Genomic DNA, 16,292 nt, shown 5'->3' with positions numbered 1-16,292 from the left:
GGGCTGTGGGATCATAGGGCTGTGGGACCATAGGGCTGTGGGACCATAGGGCTGTGGGATCATAGGGCTGTGGGACCATTGGGCTGTGGGATCATAGGGCTGTGGGAACATAGGGCTGTGGGATCATAGGGCTGTGGGAACATAGGGCTGTGGGACCATAGGGCTGTGGGAACATAGGGCTGTTGGAACATAGGGCTGTGGGAACATTGGGCTGTGGGAACATTGGGCTGTGGGACCATTGGGCTGTGGGAACATAGGGCTGTGGGACCATAGGGCTGTGGGACCATTGGGCTGTGGGATCATAGGGCTGTGGGAACATAGGGCTGTGGGATCATAGGGCTGTGGGAACATAGGGCTGTGGGATCATAGGGCTGTGGGAACATAGGGCTGTGGGACCATAGGGCTGTGGGAACATAGGGCTGTTGGAACATAGGGCTGTGGGAACATTGGGCTGTGGGAACATTGGGCTGTGGGACCATTGGGCTGTGGGAACATAGGGCTGTGGGACCATAGGGTTGTGGGAACATAGGGCTGTGGGATCATAGGGCTGTGGGACCATTGGGCTGTGGGATCATAGGGCTGTGGGAACATAGGGCTGTGGGAACATAGTGCTGTGGGACCATTGGGCTGTGGGAACATAGGGCTGTGGGAACATAGGGCTGTGGGACCATTGGGCTGTGGGATCATAGGGCTGTGGGAACATAGGGCTGTGGGATCATAGGGCTGTGGGAACATAGGGTTGTGGGAACATAGGGCTGTGGGACCATAGGGCTGTGGGAACATAGGGTTGTGGGAACATAGGGCTGTGGGATCATAGGGCTGTGGGATCATAGGGCTGTGGGAACATAGGGCTGTGGGACCATAGGGCTGTGGGATCATAGGGCTGTGGGACCATAGGGCTGTGGGACCATAGGGCTGTGGGATCATAGGGCTGTGGGACCATTGGGCTGTGGGATCATAGGGCTGTGGGATCATAGGGCTGTGGGATCATAGGGCTGTGGGAACATAGGGCTGTGGGACCATAGGGCTGTGGGAACATAGGGCTGTTGGAACATAGGGCTGTGGGAACATTGGGCTGTGGGAACATTGGGCTGTGGGACCATTGGGCTGTGGGAACATAGGGCTGTGGGACCATAGGGCTGTGGGACCATTGGGCTGTGGGATCATAGGGCTGTGGGAACATAGGGCTGTGGGATCATAGGGCTGTGGGAACATAGGGCTGTGGGATCATAGGGCTGTGGGAACATAGGGCTGTGGGACCATAGGGCTGTGGGAACATAGGGCTGTTGGAACATAGGGCTGTGGGAACATTGGGCTGTGGGAACATTGGGCTGTGGGACCATTGGGCTGTGGGAACATAGGGCTGTGGGACCATAGGGTTGTGGGAACATAGGGCTGTGGGATCATAGGGCTGTGGGACCATTGGGCTGTGGGATCATAGGGCTGTGGGAACATAGTGCTGTGGGACCATTGGGCTGTGGGAACATAGGGCTGTGGGAACATAGGGCTGTGGGACCATTGGGCTGTGGGATCATAGGGCTGTGGGAACATAGGGCTGTGGGATCATAGGGCTGTGGGAACATAGGGTTGTGGGAACATAGGGCTGTGGGACCATAGGGCTGTGGGAACATAGGGTTGTGGGAACATAGGGCTGTGGGATCATAGGGCTGTGGGACCATTGGGCTGTGGGAACATAGGGTTGTGGGAACATAGGGCTGTGGGATCATAGGGCTGTGGGACCATTGGGCTGTGGGATCATAGGGCTGTGGGAACATAGGGCTGTGGGATCATAGGGCTGTGGGAACATAGGGCTGTGGGATCATAGGGCTGTGGGAACATAGGGCTGTGGGACCATAGGGCTGTGGGAACATAGGGCTGTTGGAACATAGGGCTGTGGGAACATTGGGCTGTGGGAACATTGGGCTGTGGGACCATTGGGCTGTGGGACCATTGGGCTGTGGGACCATAGGGCTGACCCCGGCAGTCTGGTTGCAGACAAAACAAAGGTTTGAAGGTACAGAGGGACAGAGGGAATGTTTTCCTGATGTTTTGCTTTAGGATATTCACATTTTGTCCGATGTTTTCAAAAATATATTATCGGATATTAAACACATGATTTGTTGGAGATTTTGCAAGTATTTTTAGGACATTTGACTGATATTTGTTAAGGACAATTTATAATTTTTTTTGGGGGGCATATTTTATTATTTTTTGTTGTTGGATATTTTACTGATGTTTTTCTGTTGATGAAGACATTTTTCAAAGATATTTTACAGGCAGAAAGTTCATTTTCCAGACCAGACAAACATTTGGCCTCACTTTCACATAGATATGCATTTACCTCCAAAGTATTTTATTGAAAAGAATATTATTTATAGAGGTAATCTGTCTGTTCTCCACCTCTCTGGTGTGGGCGGAGGGCTAATGGCTCCTCTGTGCTCTCCTGAAGATAACAATACAGGAGAAGAGAAATCCTGAATGCTATTTCAGCTCTTGAGATGAGGGTAAAAGGAGTTTATTTATGTTTCCCCTCCAGTACACCCCTGGTAATGACATCCCCAAAGAAATCAGGCTCCAGGGAATGGATATGCAGTCAGAGGAGGGCCCATTTTACTGTGTGTGTGTGTGTGTGTGTGTGTGTATGTGTGTGTGCTTGTGTGAGAGTATGTGTGTGTTTGTGTGTGTGTGTGTGTGTGTGTGAGAGAGTGTTTGTGTGTGTGTGTATGTGTGTGCTTGTGTGTGTGTGTGTGTGTGTGAGAGTATGTGTGTGTGTGTGTGTGTGTGTGTGTTTGTATGTGTGTGTGTGTGTGTGTGTGTGTGTGTGTGTGTGTGTGTGTGTGCTTGTGTGTGTGTATATATGTGTGTGTGTGCTTGTGTGTGTGTGTGTGAGAGTATGTGTGTGTGTGTGTGTTTGTATGTGTGTGTGTGTGTGTGTGTGTGAGAGTGAGAGAGTGTGTGTGTGTGTGTGTGTGTGTGTGTGTGTGTGTGTGTATGTATGTATGTGTGTGTGTGTGTGTGTGTGTGTGTGTGTGTGTGTGAGAGAGAGAAAGAGAGAGAGAGAGGCTGTGTTTGGGTGTGTGAGAGTGTGTTTGTGTGTGTGTGTGTGTGTGTGTGTGTGTGTGTGTGTGTGTGAGAGAGAGAGAGAGAGTGTGTTTGTGTGTGTGTGTGTGTGTGTGTGTGCATGCATGCGTGCGGAAGAAAGAGATTTATGTGCGTGTGACAGTGTGTGTGCTTGTGTTTTGTGTGTGTGTGTGTGTGTGTGTGTGTGTGTGCACGCGCGCATTTATTGCGAGGGAAGAGGAGGTGGGTGAAGTGCAGGTATCCTCTCAGGAATAGTGATGAAGGAGGAACTGAAGAGGCTGAAGACGTGTGTGCACATGTTCACCGGCTGTTTGTTATAACACGGAACAGCTTTTCTTGGAGCCCTGCGTGTGTGTGTGCGCGTGTGTGTGCGTGCGTGCGTGCGTGTGTGTGTGTTACGAGCATGTTCAGACCGCTCTCTTCATTATTCATCACCACACCTTCCTCACGGCTCTGCACTCCCTGCTCTCTGCTCCGGCTTTGTTTTGGTTTATATGGAGGAGCAAACGTGCAGAATTTTGAAGATTAAAAAAATCACATTTCATGTCAGGGCTCATATATTCGTGTCACGTCACACTGTTGCGATGAAGTGAAAGCATCTGAGAGCTGAATGTGGGACGAAAGCACAGTTTGCCATCTAGTGGAGGAAAGTGAGAACAGCATGTCAGCGCCTTAAACTGCATCATGTGACATACAGTACAGGCCAAAAGTTTGGACACACCTTCTCATTCAATGTGTTTCCTTTTTATTTTCATGACTATTTACATTGTAGATTCTCACTGAAGGCATCAAAACTATGAATGAACACATATGGAATTATGTACTTAACAAAAAAGTGTGAAATAACTGAAAACATGTCTTATATTTTAGATTCTTCAAAGTAGCCACCCTTTGCTTTTTTATTAATAAGGGAAATAATTTCACTAATTAACCCTGACAAGGCACACCTGTGAAGGTAAAACCATTTCAGGTGACTACCTCATGAAGCTCATTGAGAGAACACCAAGGGTTTGCAGAGTTATCAAAAACCCGGAATGACGAGTTCATGGGCGACGGTGAAGACAACACAAGGGTTAAGTAAAAGTCTGTAAGTATCATCAGGAAAATTATAAAATTAAAAAAATATAAATAATGCTTAAAGTATTAAAAGTAAAAGTACTCCATGCAGGAAAATCCTCCCATTTTAAAAAGTGTAAAGGATCCAACCAGTTGTGTGTTTAATGGTCTCATCATCTCAGCTGGACTTGTAGTCTGTTATATTGTTGACTAGTTTCCTTTATGATAAAACATCAGATTTGATAAACTACATGTAGCTAGTAACTAAAGTAACTAGTAACTAAAGCTGGAACAGATGAATGTAGTGGAGTAACTAAAGTAACTAGTAACTAAAGCTGGAACAGATGAATGTAGCGGAGTAACTAAAGTAACTAGTAACTAAAGCTGGAACAGATGAATGTAGTGGAGTAACTAAAGTAACTAGTAACTAAAGCTGGAACAGATGAATGTAGCGGAGTAACTAAAGTAACTAGTAACTAAAGCTGGAACAGATGAATGTAACAGTGTAACTAAAGTAACTAGTAACTACAGCTGGAACAGATTAATGTAGCTAGTAACTAAAGTAACTAGTAACTAAAGCTGGAACAGATGAATGTAGCGGAGTAACTAAAGTAACTAGTAACTAAAGCTGGAACAGATGAATGTAACAGTGTAACTAAAGTAACTAGTAACTACAGCTGGAACAGATTAATGTAGCTAGTAACTAAAGTAACTAGTAACTAAAGCTGGAACAGATGAATGTAGTGGAGTAACTAAAGTAACTAGTAACTAAAGCTGGAACAGATGAATGTAGCGGAGTAACTAAAGTAACTAGTAACTAAAGCTGGAACAGATGAATGTAACAGTGTAACTAAAGTAACTAGTAACTACAGCTGGAACAGATTAATGTAGCGGAGTGACTAAAGTAACTAGTAACTAAAGCTGTAACAGATGAATGTAGAGGAGTAACTAAAGTAACTAGTAACTAAAGCTGTAACAGATGAATGTAGCGGAGTAACTAAAGTAACTAGTAACTAAAGCTGGAACAGATGAATGTAGCGGAGTAACTAAAGTAACTAGTAACTAAAGCTGGAACAGATGAATGTAGTGGAGTAACTAAAGTAACTAGTAACTAAAGCTAGAACAGATGAATGTAGCAGAGTAACTGAATTAACTAGTAATTAAAGCTGGAACAGATGAATGTAGCGGAGTAACTAAAGTAACTAGTAACTAAAGCTGGAACAGACGAATGTAGTGGAGTAACTAAAGTAACTAGTAACTAAAGCTGGAACAGACGAATGTAGCGGAGTAACTAAAGTAACTAGTAACTAAAGCTGGAACAGATGAATGTAGCAGAGTAACTAAATTAACTAGTAACTAAAGCTGGAACAGATGAATGTAGTAAGATAACTAAAGTAACTAAAGCTGGAACAGATGAATGTAGCGGAGTAACTAAAGTAACTAAAGCTGGAACAGATGAATGTAGCGGAGTAACTAAAGTAACTAGTAACCAAAGCTGGAACAGACGAATGTAGCGGAGTAACTAAAGTAACTAGTAACTAAAGCTGGAACAGATGAATGTAGCCGAGTAACTAAAGTAACTAGTAACTAAAGCTGGAACAGATGAATGTAGCCGAGTAACTAAAGTAACTAGTAACTAAAGCTGGAACAGATGAATGTAGTGGAGTAACTAAAGTAACTAGTAACTAAAGCTGGAACAGATGAATTTAGCGGAGTAACTAAAGTAACTAGTAACTAAAGCTGGAACAGATGAATGTAGCGGAGTACCTAAAGTAACTAGTAACTAAAGCTGGAACAGATGAATGTAGCGGAGTAACTAAAGTAACTAGTAACTAAAGCTGGAACAGAAGAATGTAGTGGAGTAACTAAAGTAACTAGTAACTAAAGCTGGAACAGATGAATGTAGCGGAGTAACTAAAGTAACTAGTAACTAAAGCTGGAACAGATGAATATAGCTGAGTAACTAAAGTAACTAGTAACTAAAGCTGGAACAGATGAATGTAGCGGAGTAACTAAAGTAACTAGTAACTAAAGCTGGAACAGATGAATGTAGAGGAGTAACTAAAGTAACTAGTAACTAAAGCTGGAACAGATGAATGTAGCGGAGTAACTAAAGTAACTAGTAACTAAAGCTGGAACAGATGAATGTAGCGGAGTAACTAAAGTAACTAGTAACTAAAGCTGGAACAGATGAATGTAGTGGAGTAAAAAGTCCAATATTTCTCTCTGAAATGTAGCGGAGTAGAAGTAGAGAGTGGCATGAAAAAGAAAAGACTCAAGTAAAGTACCTCGACATCGGGACTTTGTTCGTGTCACATCATTTTTATAAACTTCTCACTCAAAGTGCAAAACTACACACCAAATCTCCAAAACCATGAGCTATTTCTCAGCCTTTCACTCAGTTTTTAAATGCATACAACACTTTTTTTTTTTCATAACCCTACACACAAGTCTGTACCTAAGACAAAAAAAAAAAAAATCTATCAGGAAGTGACTTGATTTCCTTTTCCGAACACAACCAATCAAAATGCTATACTTATTTACCAGGGCACACACACACACACACACACACACACACACACACACACACACACACACACACACACACACACACACACACACACACACACACACACACTCCTCACATGTGCAACCACATTATGCTTATGCTGAACACTAACCAATCACTGCTTTAGTGTAGGCCTATACGTAGGTCAAAGGTCAGATCACCTGTCGTAGACAATAGACAGAGAGCAAGGGGAGGAGGAGGAAGAGGAGGAGGAGGAGGAGGAGGAGGGAAGAAGAGGAAGAAGGAGAGCCATCTCTGATGGGATCAGGGCCACACTTATTCATCATGTGATCAACCACGGATTGACCAATGAGAGAAGACCATCTTGAGTAGCTTTCCAACAGGCATGCAACTATCTAATGACTATTTCAGCATTATAAATCAGTCAGACTTGGTTTTGCTGGAGATTATTTTTTTAAAGATTTTTTTGGGGGGGCTTATTTTCCCCTTTATTAAATAGTGACAGTGGAAAGACAGGAAAGAGAGAGAGAGAGAAAGAGATGGGGGATGACAAAGGGCAGCAGGTGGGAATCGGACCCGCGCCGCTGCAGAGGCCTCAGCCCACGTGGGGCGCACGCTCTCACTGGACGAGCTTTTCCTGATATTTTTTTATGGACAATTTATTTTATTTTGTTGTTGGATATTTTACTGATGCTTTTTCTTTTGATGAAGACATTTTTTAAAGATATTTTACAGGCAGAAAGTTTATTTTCCAGACCGGACAAACATTTAGCCTCACCTTCACATAGATATCCATTTTATTGAAAAGAATATTATTTATATATATATATATATATATATATCTCTCTCTCACCGTTATCAACCGAGTATTGATTGGTCAGTAGGCGGTGCTTTTATACCGGTTGATCTCTAATCTCCAACATAACCTGCTCCCCGACCAGGTTAGGTGTTCAGCATAAGTTACCACGGCGATTGAACCCGGTAACAAGTGATCCACCGACGTGATACACAAAACCTGAAGTTACCTCGGTATCCCCAAATCTGGCTTCGTAGTACAGGCCTCTGGTAATGACACCCCCAAAGAAATCAGGCTTCAGGGAATGGATGCAGTCAGAGGAGGGCCCATTTTACTGTGTGTGTGTGTGTGTGTGTGTGTGTGTGTGTGTGTGTGTGTGTGTGTGTGTGTGTGTGTGTGTGTGTGAGTGTGTGGGTGCATTTTCCATACCAGACAAACATTTAACCTCACCTTCACAAAGATATATATTAAAAAACATACGTGGATAATCCCCCCCCATACAGGATGGTACTTTTTCTTCCTTCAAGCCTGCGTGCTCTCCCAGCGGCCTGGCACCCTGAGGATTCTGGGAGTATCTCAGCCGTTGCCAGGACGTCTCTTCCGGACAGAGATCTCCAATTTAGTTCCAGGAATTTGCCGGAGCCACTGTCCCCCGAGCGCTCCAATTATTACTGGAACCACTGTTGCCTTCCCTTTCCACGTCTTTTCTCGAAGCCCTTGGGATTTTTCTGATAATAACCTCTTCTGAAGAGTGCGTCATGTTTTTTTTTTATCCCACCTTTCCTTTCTTTTGCAATTGCGAACATATGCTTTCCAATCACTTACAATATGCATTTGTATCAAGAGACACACAGCACATGGCCCGGGAACATAAGGATGATCCCGTCGGGACATTTCACTCCAAACCACAAATGTGACCGCCATGATGGCGCTGGAGGAAAAGTCTGGAGGATCACCAGTGGCTGTGCAGGGTTTTTAAATGGTGTTGTGTAAACTTTACAACCTAAATTCATGGAGCTCTCCTGTAGAACACAGAGGGGCCTTCAGGTGTGTTCAGGTGCATTCTTGGCGTGCTGGTCTTACAGGGAGGTGTGTTCAGGTGCATTCTTGGCGTGCTGGTCTTACAGGGAGGTGTGTTCAGGTGCATTCTTGGCGTGCTGGTCTTACAGGGAGGTGTGTTCAGGTGCATTCTGGGCGTGCTGGTCTTACATGGAGGTGTGTTCAGGTGCATTCTGGGCATGCTGGTCTTACAGGGAGGTGTGTTCAGGTGCATTCTGGGCGTGCTGGTCTTACAGGGAGGTGTGTTCAGGTGCATTCTGGGCGTGCTGGTCTTACAGGGAGGTGTGTTCAGGTGCATTCTGGGCGTATTGCTATCTTGAGGCAGCGGGGAAGTGATCGCTCCATTGACCAACAAAAACCTGGTCTAAAGTCAGTAACGCAGCATTTCATTGTTATTTTAACAGAGCGTTAGTGAAATGCTCCTAGGCTAGCACACACCTATGGGTGACACATGCAGAAGATTACAAATAAAAATATTACGGTGTAAATCCTCCATCATAACAGCAATGCTCCAAGGTCCAAACGCGCCTGGCTTTTAAAGGGAATGGGAGATGATCTCTGATTGGTTGATTGCATGTTACGCCCAAAACACACCTCTGATTAATGAAGACACTAAGTACAACCCTTTAGGACCAGGCGCCCTAAACGCACAGCCCCTTTTTTCCCACCATCAAACTAGCAAAAGTGGATTCGTACACGCCCTAAACACACCTGCACCGGGCGCTTCACGCCATGCGTTAAAATAGGGCCCTGGGTGTCGGATCTGATCCAGCGCGTGATCTCATGTTGCTCACAAGGTGGCGCATAGGTTCCATGTTTACGGCGTTGGCGAAAGCCTGAGATCTGATACAGCTCATGTGCTGATGAAAGTACATTTGGCACTTCCCGATAAAAACATCCCATAAAGACGTTTCCAACAACAACACAGAGGGAGCCACAGCTGATCGTGGCTGCTACTACAGCGGGAGGTGGTTCTAGTTTAGCTGTCTTTAGTTTGATTTTATGGCTCGTCGGCTCTTAGACTTCGACTTGTCCCCCCCCGAGAGGCAATTTGTTGTACAGTCCAGGCATACTGACACATAATCCACGACACAAACACTGAAGCAGACATCTACAGCGCTATTATATCTAACACATAACATACACACCTCAATAAATAGACTACAGTAAAAAGGAGTATGATGCACTTCCCTAAAAGGCCTAATGTCATAAATAAATTAAACCACTGCACAGTATACTTCACATATATTCCTCCTCCAGTCATACCCCCTCCCCACATCTTATTTAATTGGGTTATTGCCATGGGAATGAATGAGGTTTTTGCTTGTATCTATATCTACAAGGGAGTGGCTTGAACTCCACTGAAAAGTGGGTGGGTTGTACCCATGCAGACCTCGTCTGCTTTCTGTGCCAATCTGGTCAGATACAGATATAGATATACTTGGTACAGGTCTACCTGTTGCTTAACAATGAGTTTTTTCCACAGGTTTTAACATTCTTCCCCGATTTATTCCTATGGGTGATTTTTGAATGTCCATATCAGCATACAATACAATAGGAGAGAATACTCTCCATATGTCGACTGCCTTTGTCCGATCTCGTCTTCTTTCTTTAAAGATAACTTTTTTGGGCATATCCGCCTTTAATCAACCCGCCCCACCCCGTTCTCACTCCGAACAACTTTTTTCGTTTTAAAGGTTGTTTCCAAAATGCGTCTCAGCACACATTTTAAACAAGTTTTTCTCTTTGAAGTCATTGTCAGCAGTTGTGTTTCCAGAGCCAGAGTGTTCGGTCCTGTCCGGTTTGGACCAGAAGGTGGCGCAGCAGCCTGGGATTTTACCCTCGACCATCACCATGAACACACAGGGTGTAACTCCTTCACGTTACATCCCATGTCCATACATTTTCTCTCTTTTGTATTATTTTTGTGATGGAGAGAAAATGAAATTTTATCATTTTATTCATTTTAACTTGGGGTTGTGGGGTGTATTCCCCCAGAAAAACTTTAAGCATTCCGGTGCATGTTTTTTGCAACAATGTCTTGAATTATTATTATTTATAAATAATGCTCCTGTATTCAAACTGGTCAAAACTTTCTGCATATTAAAACATCACAGGGAGGCGTGCGCTGCAAGGTTAAGGTGGTATGGTCCACTATAGGGGGGGGGGTCTGAAATCGTTGGGAAACATGTACAGGTCAGAAGGATATACACTGTATATAGGCTGCATGTTTTGAGCCTTCCAAACTGTTAGTTTGTTTACTTCTTTTGGGGGGTTGTCTTTCATATTTTTTAAACCTACCTCTTCTAAATATTGGGTGGGGGGTCTTGCAGGTCCCCTGCATCTCCCCGCACCCCGAAATCTACGCCTATGATCCAGAGGAACGGGATCACCACAGCAGCAGGATGCGCGCGGCGCTGCTGCGCACATTTGGCACATGTCCCTGCGGGGTGGAGCGTAGCGGGGCCGCCTCTCGCTTTGCGGTCTTGTTTTGTCGGCCTCACAACAGATAGACAGACAGAGAGATAGAGAGAGAGAGAGAGAGAGAGAGAGAGAGAGAGAAAAAGGGAGAGCAGCTGCAGCGACGGACAGGAGAGCTGCAGCCCGACGACACCAACCGGTGAACGAATCCGTGGATGTTATTCCCAGATTCCCCCCCCACCACCACCACCACCACCACCACCACCACCACCACCACCCCGGATCGAGCAGAGGAGCGGGGCTCAGTCGAACGCTTGAGAGGGGAATATTTTTGTGCGCAGCTTCCAGAGGAGAAGTGTTTGATATCCTGCAGAGGACTAAATCAGAGGACACGAGACGGGGAGTCCTTCAGGTTGAAGGGGACGGGAGGGTGGGGGGGGGGGGGTTGGTTTGTGATCATCGCTGTCCCTTCCCGGCGTTGTCCTGCAGAGGAATTGTAACCGTGGAGCTTCTTCGCGGCCAAATGGATGCGAGTGCGTGCGGGGAATACTAACGAACGGCGCGCTGCGTCCTGCCGAGGCGCACCGCGTCCCCTGCTGCTGCTGCTGCTGCTGAGGGTCACAGCAGAGCCGATCAGTCTCACAGAGATCACAGGGGCCTGCGCCCCCCAAAAAACCTTTAGCACCAAACCAGCCTCCACACAGAGACTAAATGAGTGGGATCTGAGCGCCAGTGTTGCTTTTTTTCACTTCCTGGATAAAAAAAAAACCCTCCCCCAAAAAAAAGAAAGGCCAACATGGGCAACAGCTTCTCCAACATCGCTGCCTTCCAGTCTCTTCACATCGTCATGCTGGGCCTGGACTCCGCGGGGAAGACCACGGTCCTGTACCGGCTCAAATTCAACGAGTTTGTGAACACGGTTCCCACGATCGGATTCAACACGGAGAAGATCAAGCTGAGCAACGGCACGGCGAAGGGCATCAGCTGTCACTTCTGGGACGTTGGGGGCCAGGAGAAGCTGCGGCCCCTGTGGAAGTCCTACAGCCGGTGCACCGACGGCATCATCTACGTGGTGGACTCCGTGGACGTGGACAGGCTGGAGGAGGCCAAGACGGAGCTGCACAAAGTCACCAAGTTCGCGGAGAACCAGGGCACGCCGCTGCTGGTCATCGCCAACAAGCAGGACCTGCCCAAGTCGCTGGCGGTGGCGGACATCGAGAAGCAGCTGGCTCTGCACGAGCTCGCCCCCGCCACCGCGTACCACATCCAGCCGGCGTGCGCCATCATAGGCGAGGGGCTTCACGAGGGCATGGACAAACTGTACGAGATGATCCTGAAGAGGAGAAAGTCCCTGAAGCAGAAGAAGAAGCGGTAACGGCTGCTGGATTCTGTGGACAGTGGTTTTATTTTTATTTTATTTTTTAAGGAATTCTCCGGGTTCTGCCAGTGTTGCCCTGCACAGCTTTACTTTGCAGTGATTTTAAAAAGAAAAGAAAAATGATCCTCTGGTTTGGATTAACATTGTTCGATACGGAAGATGATTAGCGCCACGTGTGAAAATGTATTTGACTTCTGAGTTTCAAGTCAGAATCTGATTTCTGTCTTTAAACTTCTGAGAATTCTGACTTCAAAGTTGGTCAGAAAATGGTGAAAAAAAGTCAGTGTTTCCCAAAAAAGCCCGAGATGACATCCTCAAATGTCTCATTTTGTCCAAAACTCAAAAGATATTCAGTTCCCTGTCACAGAGGAGAGAAGAAACTAGAACATTATTCACATTTAACAAGCTGGAATCAGAGAAGTTTGACTCTTTTTTTCATAAAAAATGACTCAAAACGATTAATCGATTATCAAAATAGTTGGAGATTAATTAAACAGTTGACAACTAATCGATTCATCTGACTCTAAACTTTAAAGTAGGAATTCTGACTTCATTCTCGGAATTTTGACTTGATGTTTGTGTTCAACTTTGGGGGGGGGGGGATTCAAACTCTCGTACTATCTCGGGAGGTCCCGAAATTGTCAAAATATAAAATCTAAAAAAACGACAAAAATGTCAAACAGCGACAAATATTGACAAAAAAACTGTCAAAAAGAACTTTGAAAAAGGCAAAAAAAGATCTGAAAAAAGCTACAGAAACGTTGAAAAAAGCAACAAAAATGTCTGAAAAATCAACAAAAACTTTAAAAGAAGCCCAGGTTGTAACCAAATTGTCAAAAAATAAAATCTAAAAAAGCAAAAAAAAACTAAATATTTAAAAAAAGGAATAAAAACTTTAGAAAAAGCACCAAAAACTTTTAAAAAAAGTGTAAAAACACTGTCAAAAAGAACTTTGAAAAAGGCGAAAAAAGATCTGAAAAAAAGCTACAGAAAAGTTTGAAAAAATAAAAGCGACACAAACACTTCTGTAAATTACGCCTATTGTTTAAAGTCATAATTCTGTCTTTAAACTTTAAACTCCAAAAACGACATTTTTCCACATGTGGCCCTAATCGTCTCCCGTACGGTGACGCTGTGAAGCTCTGCTGGATGACGCTCCTCGCGCACAGGAAGCTGCCTCAGTGACTGCAAGATAAAAAAATACATTTATAACCAAAAAAGTGACAAATTAAGGAACTTGAAAGGACTCTGCAGCACGGAGGGAAAGAGAACATGGAAACAGGCGGGCCTGTTTATCTGCTGCTTCATCCAGGACTTTGGACACCGTTTGGACTCTGAAGAAGACTTTTTTACAGCGTAATAGTTTTCATTTCCACCCACGGGTTTCTGCTGTGTAAACACACGTTTTGATTTTGCACGTGGCCTCGGGTCCCTGGCGCACCCCCGGCTCAACAGACAAATGTGTAGTCTCAGTCGGTAGCCTTTCCTCTGTGTGCTGGACTGACTGGACAGACTGTCCACTACTTTGCACTTTTTATTTCCTAACAACCAGTAGAGAAGTACACTGTATTAATAGAAGAGAAGATCCAGGTGCTTTATGTACTAAGAAGCCAAAATTGAAGTATTTTTTGAATATTAAAAGATTTAAAAAAAAAAAAATCCATGATTTTGGTCTTTATTTACATGTCGTTAACAAGTGTCAAATCATAACAGAAGTTAAAGGGTAACCCTATTTTCCTGTGTTTTTGTGTCTAAGTGACTGATGGGAACAACAATCTTTGACATTGGTCCAGTATTAACCTTTGTGTTGTCTCCACCATCGTCCATGAACTTGAAAATTGAAAAATGCTCTTTGTTTGGAACTTTTTCAGACTTTTTTTTTTTACGCTTTTTTTATGCTTTTGGTGCTTTTTAAAACATTTTTGTCCCTCTTTTCAACATTTTTTTTTCAATCCATGGTCAATAAACCTAATAAAATGACATTATACCTAATTTTTGAATTTGAAAAAAAGCTGATACTATGAATTATTTTGTCTAATAGAATAGTTGAGATCAGATTATGTTGAGTGAATCATAAACTGGTCTATGTCAATGTTTGGTCAGGTTGCTGTTTTGAAACAGCCATGAAATTAAATAAAACAACCAAAATTCAATGGAAGTAATCAATAATGTTACCTGCGAATGGAGGTATATGTTGTATGGGTTCCATACAACGTAGCCTACATGCATGCATCCATGTTATTTTGGGGCAATTTGGTTGTTAAGAAACCCATATTTCTGATATAAAAAAAGGACAACAGGTGGGTTAAGCAAGATCGCTGCAGTCGGCAGCCAAGAAACAAGCTACAATCTAAGTTAATAGGACGATTGTCCAGCTTGTATTTACCTTCACAAAAGTTCTCGTTTTGCCACTGACAGATTCAGATTAATATTATAAGTGTCTGACAACATTATGGAAAGGATCCCTTCAGAGTTAGACCTTTAAAACCTCTTTGAGACCTTTCTGTTTAACCAGAAACAGCTCTGAAGTTGCTTGCACTAAACCCACCAGACTGCATTTAAAAAAGCAATACTTTTAGCGTGCATAGAGCCAACATATTTTCACATGGAAATCGGTAAACTATGTGTTTATTTCAACCAAAACTAGAGTTGTGAAGGTTGGAAAAGTGGAAAGACGACCCAAAAACTGCTTTTCATAGTTTTATTTTGTTTCTGTCGACTTTGAATGAAGTGTGTTTTACGATGCTAAAATTACTGTTTATTTACATGGAGTCTGGTGTGTTTTAATGTGTTTTTAAAAAAAAAAGGATCTTACTCTTTAACAGAAAGGTCGACCTCCTTAGAATACTGGACTGGGGTTCTCGACTGTTGTAGAAAGAAGTGGCTGATCTTTATTATTTTGCCCATTATTATTATTGGAGAAAGCTTTGGCAATTATTTAAGCATATAATGTAATCTGAAAAATGCTGCTCTGATCAAAAAAAAACAATGCAACTGATCTCACCTGTATTCGGTCTATAATGGAGTGGAATGGAAATTTCTAAGTGACCCCAAACTTTTGACCAGTAGTGTATATACACTGTTTCTTCCAGGCTAAGTACATTAAACCAAGTCCTGTTGAAGTACCTCACAATATACTTAAGTATTTCCTATTTTCATGCTACATCAATCATTCTACATCCACTACATTTAGGTTACAGCTGTAGTTACTTTTCAGATGAAGAATCAAAATAAAAACACATAAAATCACAGATGAAATAAGGGCTAATATAATAATCCTCCTCTGAGTTGTTGAACTTTACATATTTAGTTTCAATAAAAGTTTGAGGCCCGTGTATGTGACAATTATCCAATATTTAACAAAGAAAAAACAAGGATTGGAGAAAAATAAATAAAAAAAAAAGATACATGTGAACTTAGTCTTCCTTTCTTCCTCTCCCATTAACCCTCCTGTTGTCTATATAAGAAATGTGGGTTTCTTTCAACCAGACTGCCTAAAATGAACATGGATGGTACTATAGAAAGCTCTTCTCAAGTAAAATGAAGGATCAGTTCGCTACTTTCATTGAATTCTGGGCGTTTTATTCAATTTTATAGCGTATTTCGGCTTTTTAAACTCAAAAATTAGGTTGATAGACTGTGAATTCCAAGATGAAGTGTAAAACTCGTAGTATAAGTTGGTAGTAGTGGGAAAAAAATGAAAAGTTATGGTATAGACACAAACAAAATCTTTTTGAAAAAAGCGAGAAAAAAAAAAAAAAAATTAAACAAAAAGTTGAAAGCGGAAAAAATAAATGTGTTTTTTGAATAAAGTGCTGACATTTCTTTAGCCGGGAGGACAACACAAGCATCTCGCTACATGTTTCATGCTTTTTTTCGTTTTTTTTAAAAGAATTTTAAAGACAGCATTCCGGCTCCAAAATAACTGAAAGGCTTCCCCAACGGAAAGAAGAAGAAGAAAAACAGAGCAA

At 43.3% G+C, this 16,292-nt stretch overlaps 1 protein-coding gene across 1 annotated transcript; it reads left to right on the top strand.

Moving 5' to 3' along the window:
* The first annotated feature begins 11,612 nt into the window (after positions 1-11,612).
* LOC114564143 (ADP-ribosylation factor-like protein 4C) lies at positions 11,613-12,649 on the top strand. Its single transcript, XM_028591346.1, has one exon. The coding sequence runs from the start codon at positions 11,740-11,742 to the stop codon at positions 12,316-12,318; it is 579 nt and encodes a 192-aa protein (XP_028447147.1). The 5' UTR covers positions 11,613-11,739; the 3' UTR covers positions 12,319-12,649.
* Positions 12,650-16,292: the final 3,643 nt, after the last annotated feature.

Source organism: Perca flavescens, chromosome 11 (genome assembly GCF_004354835.1).
Source record: "Perca flavescens isolate YP-PL-M2 chromosome 11, PFLA_1.0, whole genome shotgun sequence".
Classification (NCBI taxonomy): domain Eukaryota; kingdom Metazoa; phylum Chordata; class Actinopteri; order Perciformes; family Percidae; genus Perca; species Perca flavescens.
This window is presented reverse-complemented; position numbering and strand designations above follow the sequence as displayed.

What these genes read in the sequence shown, in the direction of transcription:
- LOC114564143 (XM_028591346.1), top strand. Translation starts at nt 11,740, where the DNA reads ATGGGCAACAGCTTCTCCAACATCGCTGCCTTCCAGTCTCTTCACATC.